Source organism: Bidens hawaiensis, unplaced genomic scaffold (assembly GCF_021521415.1).
Source record: "Bidens hawaiensis isolate Kalapana, Puna unplaced genomic scaffold, B.hawaiensis_p1.1 tig00022524_1, whole genome shotgun sequence".
In the NCBI taxonomy this organism is placed as follows: Eukaryota; Viridiplantae; Streptophyta; class Magnoliopsida; order Asterales; family Asteraceae; genus Bidens; species Bidens hawaiensis.
Genome location: NW_027493513.1, coordinates 92468 through 111330, shown reverse-complemented (window position 1 = coordinate 111330; position 18863 = coordinate 92468). Strand labels below are relative to the sequence as shown.

The 18863-nt window shown below is 34.5% G+C and overlaps 2 protein-coding genes across 3 annotated transcripts; both read right to left on the bottom strand.

The window, feature by feature from the left end:
- Positions 1–2414: 2414 nt before the first annotated feature.
- Positions 2415–7839, bottom strand: LOC143565792 (ETO1-like protein 1). The gene is made up of 5 exons (XM_077052658.1): positions 7554–7839; positions 5576–7294; positions 4764–5055; positions 3679–3994; positions 2415–2784 (listed from the first exon to the last, which is right to left on the bottom strand). Exons 1-5 carry the CDS (start codon positions 7676–7678, stop codon positions 2564–2566), a joined length of 2673 nt encoding a protein of 890 aa, XP_076908773.1. The 5' UTR covers positions 7679–7839; the 3' UTR covers positions 2415–2563.
- A 5085-nt stretch (positions 7840–12924) lies between these two features.
- Positions 12925–18528, bottom strand: LOC143565777 (protein TIFY 4B-like). Of its 2 annotated transcripts, XM_077052644.1 has the most exons (9): positions 18399–18528; positions 18164–18303; positions 17822–17943; positions 16184–16274; positions 15962–16100; positions 15610–15675; positions 14358–14418; positions 14088–14275; positions 12925–13228 (listed from the first exon to the last, which is right to left on the bottom strand). In XM_077052644.1, the coding sequence occupies exons 1-8, from the start codon at positions 18526–18528 to the stop codon at positions 14143–14145; spliced, it is 882 nt and encodes a 293-aa protein (XP_076908759.1). In that variant the 3' UTR covers positions 12925–13228; positions 14088–14142. The 2 variants fall into 2 exon arrangements, with proteins under 2 accessions (XP_076908759.1, XP_076908760.1); XM_077052645.1 differs by lacking the exon at positions 12925–13228 and having other exon boundaries at positions 14146–14281.
- Between the last annotated feature and the right edge of the window lie 335 nt (positions 18529–18863).

Here is an 18863-nt window from a genome sequence, read left to right as displayed (position 1 = left end):
GGTTTAACTTAAGGGGTCAAAAATATAATTATTGTTTATATAGTTAAAGTTGAATAAAATTAAGGGGCCAAAAATGTAAGTACTGTTAGAAAGACATCTATACTCATAAAAAGAAGTTAAAACATGCATTAACACTTGTAAAGTTTGCAATGTTTGTTGGACCTTTTAAAAATTAAGATTTTCTTGACTCCTCCTTTATATTATTTTATTTTTGTTTAAAACAAGATAATGTTGATTTTATACTTTTAATTTGATTATAAACCTATTGCTACTTTAATTAAACCAATTTGGTTGGAAATGTGAGAAAAAATTGTTGGTGCAACTCTAAATCTATTTAAAGAGGAAAACTTTAATACCCTTAGGCTATAAGCTCTTCGGTTGTTAATGTATGCAAGGAAAAGTCGTTAGGCGGTCCTAGACGGTCGACTGGGGAGTTGCGAGTACTCGGGAGTAGTCGGGGATTACTCGGAAAATACCTAAGGAGTACTCGGCCGAGGCGCGGAGTACTCCATCTAGGCGGGGAGTAATCGGGGAGTACTCGGCCGCCTACTCGGGAGTTTTACAACATACTATGCATACACCCATAGTTGTCACAATATTACGTTAAACATTTTTTTTTTTGAAAAGATTAAGGATTCTTCATTCAATTTCTCTCAATTATAAATTGTTTATTGGATTACATCGAAACAGAAGGCAAGCGGGCAACGAGCTGCGCCGCTACCCCCCGTTTTGAATCGCAAAACCCAATCTTTTAAACATGTTATAAATCGTTAAACATGTTATTGAAACAATCTCGAATTATCATAGGTTAACAATATCTACATGAAATTATGATTTTAGTCATTTAGTGACATGTTAAGAACTAATGCAATTTGGGTAATTCAACTGACAACATGGTCGAAGGTAGCGCATTTTTTTTATCGAAAGATGCGCTTGTATGGAAGTACTCAAATTAAACACTTTTCAAGGTGTTTATACTACTAACCTATTTTGACAAGGTACAAACTCATACGAAAGTGATTATTTCCGGACTTTCTTTCCCCTTGTGCTTCTCTCTATTGAGAAAACACGTAGCACAACCACTCCGCTATTAAGGTTACATTATGTCAGTGACGTCGTACGCTAAACTATTAAGGTAAGAACATGTTGTAGACGTTCTTAACTTACCATATACGAGACTATATGAACACCGACAACGCGTTCAGTGTAAATGACAATTTCCATATCATATTTTATAAAATGACAAAATACAAAATTTATATTTAATATTCTTTTTAGTTCACATCCTGTAAAGTGTAGCTCCAAAAATAGGACACAAATACATACATAGACGTGCACAAAAAAACCGGTTCCGGAACCTAACTGGTGGAACCGAACCGGAACCGGAACCGGTTCCAGTTCCAACCCGGTTGGAACAATACCCGGTTTGGGTATTTTTGTACCCGAAAATCGTACCCGGTTCTCCTATTTGTATGTCAGTACCAGTTCCAACCCGGTTCCTACCCGGTTCTTAATTGGAACCGGTTCGGTTCGTACCCGGAAAAACCGGTTCCGACGGGTTTTTTTCGAAGGGTCAAACAAAAGTCAAACTAGCCGTTGGAACCGGTTCCAACGGTAATATAGCCGTTGGAACCGGTTTTTTAGACACCAATTAGCCGTTGGAACCGGTTCCAACGGTAATATAGCCGTTGGAACCGGTTTTTGAGACAATAGATCCGTTGGAACCGGTTCCAACGGTAATATAGCCGTTGGAACCGGTTTTTGATGCCCAAACCTATATATAACTTGTTTCCATTACTTGTTTCACCACCAAACTCAAAAACAAACTAAAATACTACTCCTTTAGCAAACCCGTTCCTTTACCCGACTCATGTGAGTCGGTCATGAGACACAAATCATAATGAACCCAAACATCGGGGCATCTTGTTGTTTCGATCACCATAACAACGTCATCATTGGTTGCCATTTGTTGTCGGTTTAAGGTTAATTGTGGTTTGGAGTGTGTTTTATAGTTTTGGAAGTGGTTTAACAAGTAAACAAACAAACCTTGCTATTCATAGTAAGAAAATAACCTATTTATAGTTAAAAAACCGGTTCCAACGGTCAAAAACGGCTATATAGCCGTTGGAACCGGTTCCTAACGGCTCTAATTTTTAAATTTAAAAAAAAACCGGTGGAACCGGTTTTTACGTAAAAACCGGTTCCGGTTCATACCCTACCCGGTTCTTAAAAGTTCGCATATCTGGGCATCGGTTCGGGTCGGGAACCGAACCGGTTCTTGATTGGAACCGGTGCCATTTTACAACCCGGTGTAAAAAAACCGGTTTGGAATCGGTTCGGGTTTTCCATTTGAACCCGATTTGTGCACCTCTATACATACATACATATGCAAGGAGAAAACAAATAGAGGGAAAGAAATACAAAACACCACATGTTAATGCACAAACTTGAGTGTCTTTACAATATCCATCAAGTGGTACATTTGCAACATACACAAACTCAAAAAACCTTTCATCACCATTTGTGTAAACATTGCATCTAAAGTTACTAAATTCTTGGATAATTAAGGTTCTTGACTGTTTACACGGCTTCGCAGTTCAAGCATTTCTTGATGATTCGGGTCAAAAGACAGGGCAGCCCGACAGTCCCGCATGGCACCCGCTACATCCCCAATATGTTCATGAAACGCTGCTCGTAAATGCAATAAGTGCAGGTCCGCTTTGAACGCTATCGCCCTTGAAAGCTCCGCGATCGCTTCTTTCTCCTTGTGGTTGTCCATCAAGACTGGATTTTGACCACAACCCAAATGAGATGAGATGAGATGTAGGGCCCACATGTATATAAAGAAAATCTTTAAGCAGTTTCAAAGACTTATTATATGCTCTTGAAGTGGCAATTTCTAGATGAATTGGTGGTTTATCTCTAACGGGTCAAATGGGTAAAAAGATAACTTACAAAGAAAAAGGGCCAACTTATTTTTGTTTTTTGTTTTTTCAGTAATTAGGGCATATATGATTACAAACACTATTTTCTTTCAATAGAAAGCTATTTTTCTTTATTAAAATGGATTGTGAGGTTTAAGTGTGAATTTTTGACACGACACGAGCCTTACACAATATTCGCGGGTTTAGGTTAGCCTAACCAGATTCATGTCGAGCCCCTGAACACATTTAGCTAAACAGGTCGTGTTTGTGGGTTGCCCCGCTTAAACCCATTTTTTGTTTCTTTTAAAAATGTGTTTTATGTAATAACTACTATCTAAGCATCTTTTATAGCAAAATTTAAAATATGAATTGGCATAGTTTAAACATAAATGCTTCAAAAAATAAAAATAATATTCAAATTTAGAAATTTAACGTATTAAAAGTAAAAATAATTAAATAACCTTTTCCAGGTTAAACGGGCTGTGTCATATTCATGGATGCACATAAAGCTTGTTCATGTCGGGGTTCAACCCACCACCCCGTGAACACGGCCCGTTTAGAATCTCTACGTTTAGCAACTTTCATTCCGCTTCACATAAACAACCTTTTCCAGGTTAAACGGGCTGTGTCATATAAAGAAAAATCTTTTAAGTTTTCTCACTTAACCCATTACAACCCCGGATCATATGTGCCACCTCTAAAATATATTAGATGAAAATCATAACATAACTATATACATATCGAGCTAACTAACCTGCCGCACGGTATCTGTAAGGGTAAACCCGAAGAGGATCTAATCGAGTAACCATTTCAAGATCTATTTTTGTCTGTTCACGTTCACGTTCACAGTATTCTGATCTTTTCTCATAAGCAGATGCATTGTTGCGTGCCTTTTCAATCAATTTTGTCATTTCATCATAGGCAGCTGGTTTGTCGTTTTTTAAATAATGGACACGCGCAAGCCCCTGGTGGGCCCGCGTGTGTCGAATCTTAAGGGCGTTAATGTAGCAATCGGCTGCAAGGTCTATTTTACCAGAATCTACATACACACTTCCAAGATTGTTCAATGCCTGCCACAAGTTTTAGGTGTCAACAAACGATTTAACTTTTAGATGTTTTATGTGTATATAATAATATATAAATATATAAATGAGGAAAAAGAGCAAAAAGGCACAAAAAAATTAACGAAATGTTTTTTGAATATTTTTAAAAATTGAAATAAATAAAGAATATTACGAACTTGACATTGATTGACTAACTGGATATGGGTATGTTAAATAAAGAGGTTGATATATATTTAAACACATGCCCCAAGTTCATCTCTAGGAATGAATAAAAATATATATTTAAATACATATTGGGCGCCTTTAAAAATGTTTGACAGAGTTGACCCGTTTCCTTTTCACTTAATCTTTAAGTTGACCTAGGTCAAAATTACCACCTCCACTAGCTCATCCAGTGAGTAGGTTTTCAAGCTTCAGCTCGGTTCGTTATTATTTATTGATAATTTTATTATTATATTTATATACATTTATAATTACTTAAATATATATACATTTATACTTACAATTTTAATATATAACATTATATACTTTTTAATTATTCGTATTATAACTTTATGCGTGGTATTTATTATTATGTAAACATATATTTAATAAACTAAATAAAAGTTGTATAAACAAGCCTCTCGAGCAGAGTCAAGCCCGATATGTGAAGCCTGGGCTTGAGCTCGTTTAAGCTTGAGCACAGGCTCGTTTAAGCTCAACTCGATTTGAGTTTTTAAGGAGGACAGGCTCGGCTCATTTACACCGCTATTAAGGTATCAAGATTGTTCATAACCTGGCCTTTACGAAGCCGGTCAGAAGGGCATTTAAGGGCATCTTGAAGAAGAGCCACAACGGTTGAAGAGCAGGCAGGATCTTGACTAGAATCTGCTAAAGCATAAGCTTTTAGAAAAAAAGCCTCAAATGATCTATTCAAACTTATAGATTCTTCAGCTTTTTTTAACCCTTCATCACAATGGCCCGTATCATATAATATCCAACCCTCGTAAACTAAACGTTCATGTCCGCTTGATGCATGTTGGCGGGCTAACTGTAAGCTTCGCATTGCCGCTTCCGGGCAATTTAACCTGAAATAAGCACCGGTTAGTAATGACATTATGGTAATTATAATTCCCTTGTCTTAAATCCCTTTGTTTCACAAGATGATGTATAGTTTTGACATCTTATAACAAAAGGGTCGATTTTAAAAATATAATAGAAATATAGCGAGCCTGAGCTCGGCTCATGAGCAGTTTTTCAAGCTTGAGCTCGGCTTGCTATGAGCGCTATTTCTAAAGCTCAAGCTCGGCTCGCGAGTAGTTTTTCAAGCTTGAGCTTGGCTTGGACAGGGCTCTATTTCTAAAGCGTGTGACTTTGTGAGTAGTTTTTCAAGCTCGAGCTCGACTTGGACTGAGCTCTATATATTTATAACTATTTTTTATGTAATTATAATATTAATATATGCAAGACATAAGTATATAAATAATAGACTTGTTAGACTCGCGAGTAAGCTCGATAACTGAAGCTCGGTCTCGGGCTCTTGTATGGTACTTATAAAGCGCATTCAGTTTGTAAATATCAAAAACAAAAAGATTACCAATATAGTACCTGAGGAGAAGCAAAGACTGTCTAAAATACAAAACTCCTTTAGCTGTTTCCGACTCGAGCATTTGATATATTACAGAAAGTGACCCAATATCATCAACAGCCGACCACCGATCATACAACTGTAACCAATAATCGGCAGTCGTCCAATTTGGCACATGCTCACGAACCAAAGTTTGAAATTGTGTTGCGGGTACCCGCCCCTCAAACATCCGATAATCGGGAGAAATCGTAAGAATAGCTTGAACATCACAAATAGCCGATTGATAATCTTCAAGAACCAAATAAAAACAAAACCTCAACTCCAAACATTCAACCGCGAGTTTAAAACCAAGAATCTTGTTGATCTCTGCCAGTGAATCTTGAACATTTTGCTTTTTCATTAACGAAGCCGCACGGTACATATACGGGTACGTTAAAGTTGGATCCAAGTTGGTTGCCTTTTCAAGATCTTCCCATCTTTTTTCATCATTTTCACAATATAAAGATCTTTCTTGATGCATCCACCCTAAAGGAGTGTGATTTGAAATAACTGAGCTAAGTTTCTTGAACGATTCAAGCTTTTTGCCCTTGATTTGACCAATTCTAGTCAAACCAATAACCGAATAAACATGCCCTTCTTTCAATGCAACCTCAAAGACTCGTTCGGCTTCATCATATTCTTTCTTGACTAATTTCACACATCCTAACATATGATATGCCACCATCTTTTGTCGACTATTTTCCGCACAATCCACTAACTGTTCCAAGAAAAGAGCGGATTTATCGGATCCCAGATCAAGATCCATAGCAACTTGGCTTAATAAACAATAGAGTGAAAACGAAGCAGACCCCACCATAATCGCTCTATGCAAAGTGTTAACACTGGTCAACAAGTCAACAACGCGTTCATCGTTAAGAGAATCCGGGAGTTCTTGGAGGAAAACCTGCAAACATGAGGCGGCAAGAACTGGGCAATTCTCTTCTAGAGCATATTCCATAAGCTCAATTGCATCATTTCTTGATGACACGAGTTTTGCAAGTTTCCTGTCGCAAGAATCTTTAAGATTCTCACAACAAAACTTACTAGAAAACACCATGATTTCTAGTAAAAGATCGGTAGGTAAATCAGGTAAAACACCAGTTGAGCTAAATTCACTTATTACCTTCATATCCTTCGCTGAAATATCATTTTTTGACAAATCGATGTCTTCGGAAACCGATTCAAGAAAACACCCGTTAAGCATAGAACGAAAAGGGGGCGAAAGGTTCGCCATTTTTTGTCTGTCACACGTTATTTTTTCATCACCGACTTTAAACGAGACCGTTCCTGATACATTATTCTTTTGATCAACCATTGGACCATCAGTTAAACTAGGGTTTACTACAGACGGGAGCTCAGAGCCGATATCTATCAATCCAAACTCTTTTGAGCATTTACCACACGAAGAGAGTAAATCAGATATAAGTTCTTCGCCTCGCTTTTCATATTTTAGCCACGCCCCAAAAACAAGCCGTTCGTGGACCGTACTTGCTTTGAGCCAAGCTAATCTAAGGCTTCTTCTCATTAACTTAATGTCACCAAGGCCTTTAAAGATTTGAAATTGTAATAAATAGAGGTTTGTGCGCTCATGTGAAGGACATGTTTCGAGTTCTTTGTGGATTTGGGCTAATACTTCTACATAATCAACAGGTTTAAAGAATGGAAGAATCGGTGGATCGGGCACTTTGATTAGAGATTCTCTACAAACAACACAAGTAAACACAATTAAAGGAATGAACTTATGTACCTATAAACAAGAGGTGTTTGGATGTGTGTTTTAAAGATAAGCATTTAACTAAATGATAGATAGAACCAGGGTATATTTTTTGTGGATGATATTAATATGAGATAATTGGATGCAAAAATAGTTAATCTGAATACTCATACGGGTTATCTTGAATAATCACTCACAAAACACACATCGAAACGCCCCTAAAGAAAAGAAAACGAAAAACTTACAATGATGAAGGAGAGTGAGGTGATACTTTTGAAAGCTTTCCTCTTTCAACTTGCAGCCAAGATTGTGGATTGAGAGCATTAAGATGTGTTTCTTTACAAGATTCAGATGGAAAGAATGTCCTCATTGGGCATAACAGATGAACAATATCCCAGTTCCCCACAATACCAAAATTAGGGTCTTTTGAACCAAAGATTGCAACTTGAACAAATTAACAACATTCAAGACCTCAAAAATCCCCATTTTGAAATGGGTTTTTCTTATCTTGACAAAATTAGGGTTTTTTAGGCCAAATTTTGCAACTTGAACAAATTAACAACATTCAAACCCTCAAAAACCCCCAATTTGAAATGGGCTTTCTTATCTTGAAGATAAAAAAACAACCCAGATCTCCAAAATACAAAGTTGAATAAATTAGCATGGATCAAGAACAATCAGACCCTCAAAAACCTTTAATTTCAAAAGGGCTCTTATAATTTGATGATGATCTGAACCTTATCTTTTAAGGGTTCTTTTTCTTGAGTTAAAAAGACCCACAAAATCACCAAAACCCTTGAATAATCACACAAGATCTCTGCCAAAAAACCAACCAAAACCACATTAAACCCACCAAATCTTGATCCAAAACACCCAAAAACAAATACAAAAAATGAACAAATTACTAACCTTGATTGGAAAAAACAAAGATCCAAACCAAACCCACTAATCCCAGCAGCTGAATCTGAATGAAAATTTAATCTTTAACTTTCTTGATTTGTTTGTTTGGTAAAACTCAAAAGAAAAAGTTTACCCTTTTTCTTTCTTTTTTGCAAACATAAAGATTGTAGCTTCATGCGATGCTGTTCGTTGTTAACATAAAAGAGAACAAGAATTTATTAATGCCAGCACAGAGTACAAGTGTTGATGCAGAGTGTACAAGTGTCAAGATTGCAAGATTGGGGTGGTTGATGACAAATTGACTTTACTGCTTTTTATTTCAAAGATATCAAGAAGAATGTACAGTTGAAAGTGAGTAACTCAGGAGTGACTGGTGGGGTTGAGTGCGATAGTTGTAGGGTTTTGTATTGATTTACCAAATTCAAAAATTAATACAAATGTTCTTTAGTGGTTTAAACTTATAATCCTTAACACTTTGTGTATTATTTAAGCTTATATAAAATTAGTTTGGTAAGAAAAAAACAAAATAAGAACTTGATTGGTAGATAAGTTTATATATTGAGATTTGAGGATAAAACAACAATAATTATTGGCTTAGGTCATGGCATCATAGAAATAGGAAAAATGTGTCGTATTAGTAGCGTGCAAAACTGTTTTAAGAAACTATGTCAAACGCGTATTTTGGCCAAATTTGAGCTCTTATTTCTTGTTCATTTTGATGCTTGCTGACCCTCGATTTGAATTCTTTACTTTTATTCACATTTGTTGTAATATGTATTGCAACGGTGTTGATATATACTGTAGCTTGTTTATTACATAAAAAAAAGGTAGGCATATTTAAGAATAAGTTTTGTTGTACAAACTTGAAATCGATGTTTTCATAAGACTTTTGTTAAATCCTAATAACGTGTCACAAAACAAAATTAAAGTTGTTTTTAAATGTTTCACATTAACGTTTGTTTTTTTCTAAGAAGGATGTTAGATAGGGTATTTGGAGTTTGTATGTTTTGACCATACTTGTTAGATAAAAACATATAAACTATATTTGTTTGATTAAAAATAGTTTCATAACCGCTTATAAATTTAAAATCATTTAGTACTAAAGTGATATGTAGCTTGTGATGAAACATGCTTTTATAGTAGTTTTAGAGAAAAACCAGTTTGTTATATAAAGTTGGAACAAATTATACCACTCATGACATAAAATAGTTGTTATAAAACAATATTGTTAGTTTCGAACAACTTTTAATTATTCAAATTTTACTACTCAAGGCATAAGTAGGTTGCTATATAATAAAGGTCGTTATTTTTGAACAAATTTGAAGGTATAAATTTGACAACTCAAGAGGGAAGTAATAGACAAAATTACAAATTTAAAATTTGTTCTTTAAACAATACGGATAAGCTCATTTAAAAAGTTTTATAGACGGTGCTCTTTACATGACATGTTTATTTGATTTTCGTCCTTTTCACTAACTGTCATCCAAAAACTCTGTTAAATATTAGCATGTGCCAAAAATTTGGGGGCATTAAATGTAATTTCTACCTATTTTTATAATTAATATATAAATATAATATAAAAAATGGGATGGTGGTATTCGTATTTCCGGCAACCCTAAGCAGCGGTTGCGGGTGGTGGTTGTTGTGGTGGGTAGGTCTTGGTGGTGGTAGAAGAGAGTTGATGGGGATGAAGGTGTGTGGCCCATATTAATTTAATTGTGCCTTTTTATATTATATCATGTATATATTAAATAGCAATATATCTTTTGTAAGTATAAAACACTATTCAACTATAGTATGTTGGGACTTTTTATACACGTAGTAGTCCGTAGTACAAGTGCCAAATGCATGGGGTTATCTTGTTTAACCACATTTGATATCCTTCTTTAATATGGTGAAGAAATGGTTAAATGGACAAGTTAGTATTTTCATTTGCTTAGATTTTTAGTCTTTCCTTTTAAAATGTAAATATCTTACTAATTATTAAAGTAAATGATTCTCTTCACATGTCCTTATTCTAACATATTTACATAGGATTTCATGTAATCACATTTCCATATTAATAATTTCCACATATTCAAAATTTTTTTTAATCCACTAAATTAAAATCAAATTGAAATCAGGATTCCAATTTAATCCAATTAAATCTATTTATTCAAATTAATGCAATTAACTCAATGATTAAGTCTATTTATTCCAATTAATAACCACATTGTCAAAGGTATGTCTTTCTTTTTAAGTTTTTGTTTCATTTAAATCTATTTATTCAAATTAATGCAATTAACTCCATGATTAAGTCTATTTATTCAAATTAATAACCACCTTGTCAATGATTTAATTTACTCTTGATGAAAGAAGAAGAGCCGGTAAATGGTGATCAAACCGAATGTTCTTTAAGTTTTATTTATTTATAAAAAAATGACATGAAAAATGCTATAAAAATATAGATATCTCTGAAAATTATTTATAAAAAACACTCTAAAAGAAAAAAGAAAAAAACGTTCTTTAGAACAATTAGGAACATTTAAAAAAAATTAAATAAAGTTGTTTACAAAGAGATTTTCGAAAACTTAATGTGATACAGTTTAAAGTTGGTATGTATTTGTAAACTTAGTTTTCAATTAATATTACAAAATCTTTTACTAATATGAGATTTTTTTTCAGGTCTAATGGTTCATTTATGTTATATTATTTCTTATTCATTGCATTGTTTATTTATAAAGTATTTTCCTTTTGTGTTATAGACATAGTTTAACATCTTTTGTAACATCTGAGAGTAAAAAACTTATGTCAAATATTTGTGTTGACTGAATGCTCCTAGTTTATTAATAAAGAAAAAAAATGGGTTAATAAATTCCCCGTGACACATGGTTTACCTAAATTACATATACGATTATGACAATGTTTTACGTCTCGATCTAAATTTCATGAGTTAACATGAGTGCGTAGTTTAACGTTTTTACGTATGTTTTTTAGTTCAGTTCAACGGTCCCGTCGCAACAAATACTTGTTATATTTAAAGTGCATTTGTACAAGGATCTTTTGGTTTTATAAAACTAGTTTATTAGACATGTTTAGTTTTGCATTTTTAGGACTCAATTCTCATTGTGAAGACTTTTTCTATAAATTGAGTCATATTTTGTGGTTTTAGTTTTAAAGCGTATTAGTATTATGTTATGAACTTTGTAATTATCTCTAGATGATCTTAAACTCCTGTATGATATCATCATGCCTTTCATATTTTGATTTCGCTGTATACGAAAAAGTGTGTGAACCTGAATAATTAACCAAGGTATGTATGGGTCCGTTGTAAACCTTCATTTAAGTTTTCCTTGAGTTGGAATGTTTTGCAAGAACATATTAGGCATATTGAAACAGTTAAAGATCAAGGCCGGTTAGGCAGGCTACCTTGGATGTCATGACACAAAGGACGGTTTGTAATTTGTTCCTTGAAAGTTTAAGTCAATAATTACATGATCATGCGACTTTATACTGGTTCATCCAAAACTTGCTACCAATGACCGAGAATAGCTTTCCACCCTTTTATGCTTCGCCGATTATCTCGTATTGTTGATATGATGCTAAATCACATTCACGATGAATCACTGGTTTTATAAAATTAAAAAAAAAAAACCATCATTTACATATCTTGTTCTCTTTTTCTTTTACATGTGCCACGAGTATAGTTTGAATCATTATGAGTCATCATTTGCAAAAGTGACGACATCTTCACCAAACTTGCCATGAATCAATACAGATCTGGATGTGAAAAGAGAACTCATTGACTCTCATGAGTCATGACTGAAGATAAACGACATACGTTAGTTATTGATTAAGTGGGTATATATATTGCTTACATAAAATCCTAACATGTTATAAGTTTATTTGATTTAAAATTTCATTAAGTAAAATGATAATTTGAATTTAGTTGGCTAATTTTCTTGCAATCTAAACATTTTAAATGGTTTCTTAAGGGTAGTGGGAGTGCTTCTCCCACCTCTAACCATCTTTGCTCCACATCAGCGTCACATCGTTCTGTTCATATCATCTTTCAATCATAGAAATGCCTATCTTTCACCAATTTCATCAATTTTTCTTTTATTTTTTTTAATAAAATTGATTAATGAGAAACAGTTGAAACTCTGAGAGAATCCGCTTAGGGTGTTTTTCCTTCAGTCCCGAGGCACCCGGGCATTAGGGAATTACACACCCTACTATGCAATTCCTTTTATTCAAAAAGAAAAAAGAAAATATAATTCCAACAAAACAATTATGGCTTATTTAAGTGGAATGGACGGATAGCCACACACTTTTAAAAGTCATTACAAAATTGAAAATTGTATCATTGAGGTGTTAGCTAGTTTACTAAACTACCCCTACGGAAAACCTCTGATTTGTGGATACAGAAAAAGAGCATCAAATCAGACAAAATTTTCAATCCTTTTTGGTTTTCATTACTTTATAGTTTATACTCAAAGAGGCGACAATCTTGTTGGGACAAACCGGGTCCAGTTGAAACCGTTTTTTAGGAGGAAAGGATCGAGTTTGGCCAGTTTCAATGTAGGGGCCTATGGGTTGGGTACAGACTGGTTTCAATACCGGTTCCAACTTCCAAGTCACAAATAGGTTCCGGTTCCTGTACCAGTTTTTTTGTGCCCCTCGATTTCAAACCTATGAAAACAGTCTCTTGAAGACCGAATACAAGTGTGGAAAATAAAATATTAATAAGCTAAAACATAAACTAAAGATGGTCAAAGTCAAATACAAGTATTGAAGATATTTACCCTTCTGATAACTCTCGTTACTCTCAAACGCCTTAAAACAAACACAAGCATTGTACAAAACTATTGCCGATGACAAAACTATGAAAGCAAGCAGCAACTCAAAAACATCAAACTAGGAAACCAAAGTGCTAAACTAGGAAACTGGATTCATGCCTACGTATTAGCCATTGATGAATGCTTAAAGTTTCCCGCATCCTTCGTCATCTTCACAGGAACGGGCCTCCATTAGTCCATACCTACACAAACTCAAAAGTATAGATATGCTCATAAGTGGTGAATGGGTCCATGTCGCCAAACTACGACGAGAGTTTCGCCTTTTGAAGCGCCAGCCGCGTAGGGCGACCGGGCCAGGCCGAGTCAGAAAGGCTTTGTGATTATGCTTTGCGGGGGCCAAAGTTTCAACCAAGATCACATGTAATTGAAATGCATGAAAAGTCCAAAAGCTTTATTTCTCAACCTTGAGCTTGGCTTGTGAGTGGTTTCTTAACTCGAGCTTGGCTTGGCTTGGCTCGGCTCATTTATTATATTATTAATTTATACAAATTTATAATTATGTTTTTGTGTATATTAGATTATAATTTTTACATACAACATAACATATATTGTTTAGTTGTTTATATCAAAATTTATATGTAATAATAATTCATATAAGAAAAATACATGTAAAATAAAACTTATATAAATAGTAGGCTTGTTTAGGCTTGCAAAACAACTCAGCTCGATAAGTGAAGCTTGGGCCCAGGCTCACTGATTAAACAAGCTTATTTTTAGGCTCAAGCCCATTTAAGCTCAACTCGATTCTCGATTCGAGCTTTTAGCGAGCCAATATCGAGTAGCTCATGAGCACCTTGGCTCGTTTACACTCCTAAGTCCTAGACTCCTAGCAGTGCTCGATTGACATACAACACTTTTTGTCCGGATTTTTAAACTTTTTTCATAAATAATTAGTGTGTTAAATATGATTAAAAAAACCATATTATTACAAAGCTAATCTAACTGTTTGAACAAATGGTGAGTTCAACCAACTTGACCTGTTTTCTTTTAGCTAAAATTCTAAATTTATTAACGAGATGCCATAAATAAAAGCCACACTACCTTTAGTCAGCAAGGGTGCGAGAGAGACTGAAACTCTTGAATACATGACTTAAATTCAATTAAAGCGGTTAGGGGTGTTAGGCGGTCTAACTGGAGGCGGGGAGCAAGTGGCACTCCTACTAAACTGCTCATGTAGGTTATTCTGATGGTTAGCATAAACATCTCCTACTTTCCTCTTGCTCTTAAACCTTCACCTAACAACAACGTGAGAACCGAAAAAGAAAATAAAATAATGAATTAAACGATTGTTGCACGTAGAGTCGAAGATACCTGTCTTTTCGTTTCTCTAGGTATCTTTGGACGGATGCTTTTCTGCTTGCTGAACCTTCAGCTTATAAAATCAATTGCAAAACAAGAGAAAAATGTTAAAAAAAGAACGGGCTCTGGGCTCATAATCAAATCATGCAAAGTAAAATCCTTGATTTTCAGCAGCTTAGGTGGCAAAATGGGCAAGCCAGGTGGACTAGTAATGGGTCATTCTGTTTCAGGTCAAAATTTAGGTTGACCCAAAACACTTTTAAAAAGAAAATTAGCTTTTTCTAAAAATTGGGTGTATCATAAATGGTTAAGACTTAAGGGCTATTTAAATAATGATATAAGTTCTATAATAAAATGATTGGAATTTAAGCACAGTTAATACACTATGTGATTTTGAGATATTTTCTTTATTTTGCCTTTTTGAGCACTTAGAGATTGAAAAAAAAAAAGCATTAAACCAGATCATAAATAGGCCAGAAATGCCACATTTACTAAAGAACATATTGCTCAAGTTTCTTTTAGTCACAAGATCATCTACAATCATAACAAAAATACCTACCTAATGACTTCCCTTTTATCAAGGGCGCCTATTTTTAATGAAAATATAAAGATAAAATTCTCTTAACATTAAAATTTTTCATTTGGCTCGTCTAAAAGTATAGGCTAAATTTTAATATATATATATATATATATATATATACTGAATTATATAATTTAGAAAGCATTTTGTGTATGGTACAAATATTATTTTTAGTATATATATATGTGCGTGTGTGTGAACGCATAACGCATAAAAAATTACAATAAACAAGCCACGAACTAGCTCGAGCTCAACATTCCATCTGGATTTGTAAACTAGCCAAGCCCGAGCCCACCCTAGCTTCTCAGCTCGCTTAGCTCGTTAACACCCCTATTTGCATAGATTATAGAAACATAAGGAAATGTCTAGAACATTTTCTTATTTATTTCTATATATAAAGTAGAGACATGAAAGACTGCTAATTAGAATAGGGAATTTCAATCCATCTATGTGAAAATGGATCAAAACTGCGTTATACGGTATTTATAACTGGTCAAACAAGAAACATCAAAGAATTTTGCTAAAAAGGAAATGGGTCATTTGAGTCTAAACAAGTAAATCAAAATCAATGTGACAAGGATAGAGTCATGAAGACTCCCCAAAATATTACAATTTAGTAATGATTCCGATGCATAAGCAGCAAAAGGGAAATTTGATAAAAGATTTGCGATTTTGCATAGTTACCAGAGTTATCTTCACGTGATATAAGGTTTTCTTCCCTGGGCAGCCGATAGTTATCCGTCATTCTCACTGTTGAGAATACATAAAAGGTCAGAAACAATGCATGAACTACACCCATAAACACTTCTATCTAATCACCTAATAGCATTTCAAAACTCTGACCACTTTTTAAATAAGAACTAAACAACGTAATGGGGCTAAGATCAACCAACAATTCAAACTTTAAGTACACTGTTAAACCCACGGACATAATTGTCTCTGAACTGATCATATTTTTTCAAGTATTTTATTAAAATAATTACAAGTTCTTAAATTCTTTGATCTATTGCATATTGTTGGTTATAAATTGACAAACCTGTCTGCAGGACTGGCGAGGGTACATGCGGGAAATCTCGGACCACATTGATGTTTGGAGATTGCAACGTCTTTCCATCAAATGGATTTTCTTGAGAATACTGAAGCGGGCTTGCAGCAAGCTGGAATAGTGCATGTGCCTGAAATTGTTCAGTTAGTGAGCTCACTGTTTAAAAAAACAAACAGCTAAATAACTTAAGTTCGTATAGGATATATCATATACCTTATCAGCTGGGACATCATCATAGACATTCACCTTGCCACTATAAAATATTGTCATTTGTCCTTTTGTCTCTTCTATCCCACCAACAATCCTGGAAGATTCAAGTAAAAAGTTGGTAATCTAGAATCCACATAATAATGAAATCTTAATCTGATATCGTTTGCCCCTTGGATTTAAGTAATAATTAACTTATAGCAAATATATCTAGCATTTGAGTGATGAAAAATATATGTTGCAATTCATAACTATAAGATTCTTTCTATTGATGTATTCTTCACAATCCCGCATATCAGGTATACATGTTATCCTTTCTATAAGCATCATACATGTGATAACCATGTTTGTATGCTTTTAAAGTGTTAGCTTGTTCATAAAACGTGAATGACAATTGGGTGTACACCTTAAAAATACATATAGAAGTTGACGTAAATCTGAAAGAATATGAATTACATTATCTAACACCCATTTCAGATAATTATTTGATGCAAATCTGAAAGAATAAGTAAAGAACCTTAACTCCTACAAATCTCAACCAAATAGTACTTAATGTTCTACTGAGTGAGTTACCAGCCACCAAAACGTTCAGAACGAAAATGACTAGAGGAGTAAGATCCAAGTATAAACTTGATGTAAACTAATTTCTCAATTTTCTATGGCTTTGTAGATTGCATTAATTGAAAGGAACCTGAAATCATTAGCCTTCACAAGACTAAAATATCAAAACAGAGTGGAAACATGAAGAGCAGTTTTAATTTTCTAGATCAGATGGGATTTAATAACTCAAGTCTCATGCTTGCTTTGTAAGCAAGACGCATATACACACACACAGAGATATATTAATATGGTTTGTAAAGCTTATAGTACAGGCTAAGATACAATTTTGTTCGAACATGCCCTGTTTACCTTAAAATTCAGCATTAAGTGAAAATTACTAAAGCCAAGTTTGAGCAGCTGCTTATTTAGGATTCGAGAAGGTGGAAGCTAGCATTGACAACTAGACATAACTTCCAGAAATGCAGACGTCTAAGGACTCGCATACAGTGACAAAACTTGCATTATTTATAGTGTTATGTATTCTTCTTTATCATTTCTTGATTGTTAATTAGTCTTATGAATGCTAACCAATGATGAGAATTAGAAAGGGAAACTTTTAAGTTCAATTGGATTCGTATTTTCTATTATTGTCTTTTAATAATGCATGAATGCGATGTTAATCTTCTTTCCTATGATATCATATCATAGCATTAAGTTTAGCTTCCTATACATGATGAATATGTTTATTTTCATCACAAATAAGAAACTAAAGTAAAGGCAGGGTATAGTATATCCTAGGCAAGTTTAATATCACGTTCTCGCACTATTGAAAAGACAATAATACAATTATGAATCCAGTTGAATTTAACTGGTCCCTTCTAACTATTGTCATTAATTAGTGTTCATAATACTAACTAAAAATCAAGAAAAGATTAAGAAAAAAATGCATAGCACTAGAAACAATACAAGTCTCATCATTGTATGTATAACCCCCGACCTCAATAATCTAACAGGTTGGACCCACATTAATCATGCACCATCAACCACAACACAATACAAATTATACAATTAGGGTTTCGTTCATGAAACATCTGTAATCATTACCTCGCAGGAGCAGAATCATTATCCCCCAAAACATCTGACTTCTCCGCATCATTACGGTGACCGGGAACTGATTCCTCTGCAGAAAGAGAGATCTCCGTATCGGCACTTGTTCCTTTCTGGACCTACATTCCATAATATCATATTATTATTATTGTTATTATTATTATTCAAAGTTAGCAGGTAACACAGTAGTAACCTAACCTAATCAAGGATCAACTAGTAATACAATATAATATAATACACAAAAGCATAAAGCATAAGCGTGTCGTTGTAACTTTGGTAACCATATAATATTAGCATTAACTATTTCCTAATAAATAATTAAAGATAATAATAAATTACACGAGTGGCTAGGGTTTGCTGCTGCCGAATGTACACTTTCCGGCCACCGTCTTCTGACTCCGGCGGCGGTTCCAGCAACGCCTTGAGCATAATCACCTGTTGGATCGCCTGTGACTTGTTCCACGACGGCCGCCGCATACCTAACAAATTTAGTTACAATCCACAACAAAATTCAGTTACAATCCACAACAACACTAACAGATTCGGTTTCAAATTAGTTACAAGTTTCACCAACCTTTTTGTTTAAGAAAGCGGCGGCAGTCTTCGCGCGTGAGCTGCGAAATGTCGTCTTCGGTGAGCTGGTGGAGTGGCTTGTCGATTGCTGACGTGGCGGTGGTGGAGAACGGTGGATCGTCGGTTGACATGGTGGAGGAATTGGAGGTTTAATTGGATGGATTTTTGCCTAATTTCATGATTATTATTATTATAGTTGAAGGGATTTGGGGGAGTTGGAAGAGTGAGTGAGTGAGTGAGGTGAGTTTTGTCGTGTGAGTTTGGGACAGTAAGGGTTTTATTGGTTGACCAATGGGAAGCCTGCAAGTTGTCACCCCATACTGCCACGTACTCACTCCGTCTATATTTCTATTCTTAGAAATTATGTACCTAATAAATACACGTATCATACTTGGCGGTTATAATTATAATTGTATCAACTATATTAGAGAGTTACTAGTGTTACTGCAAGAAAGATTAGAGCATT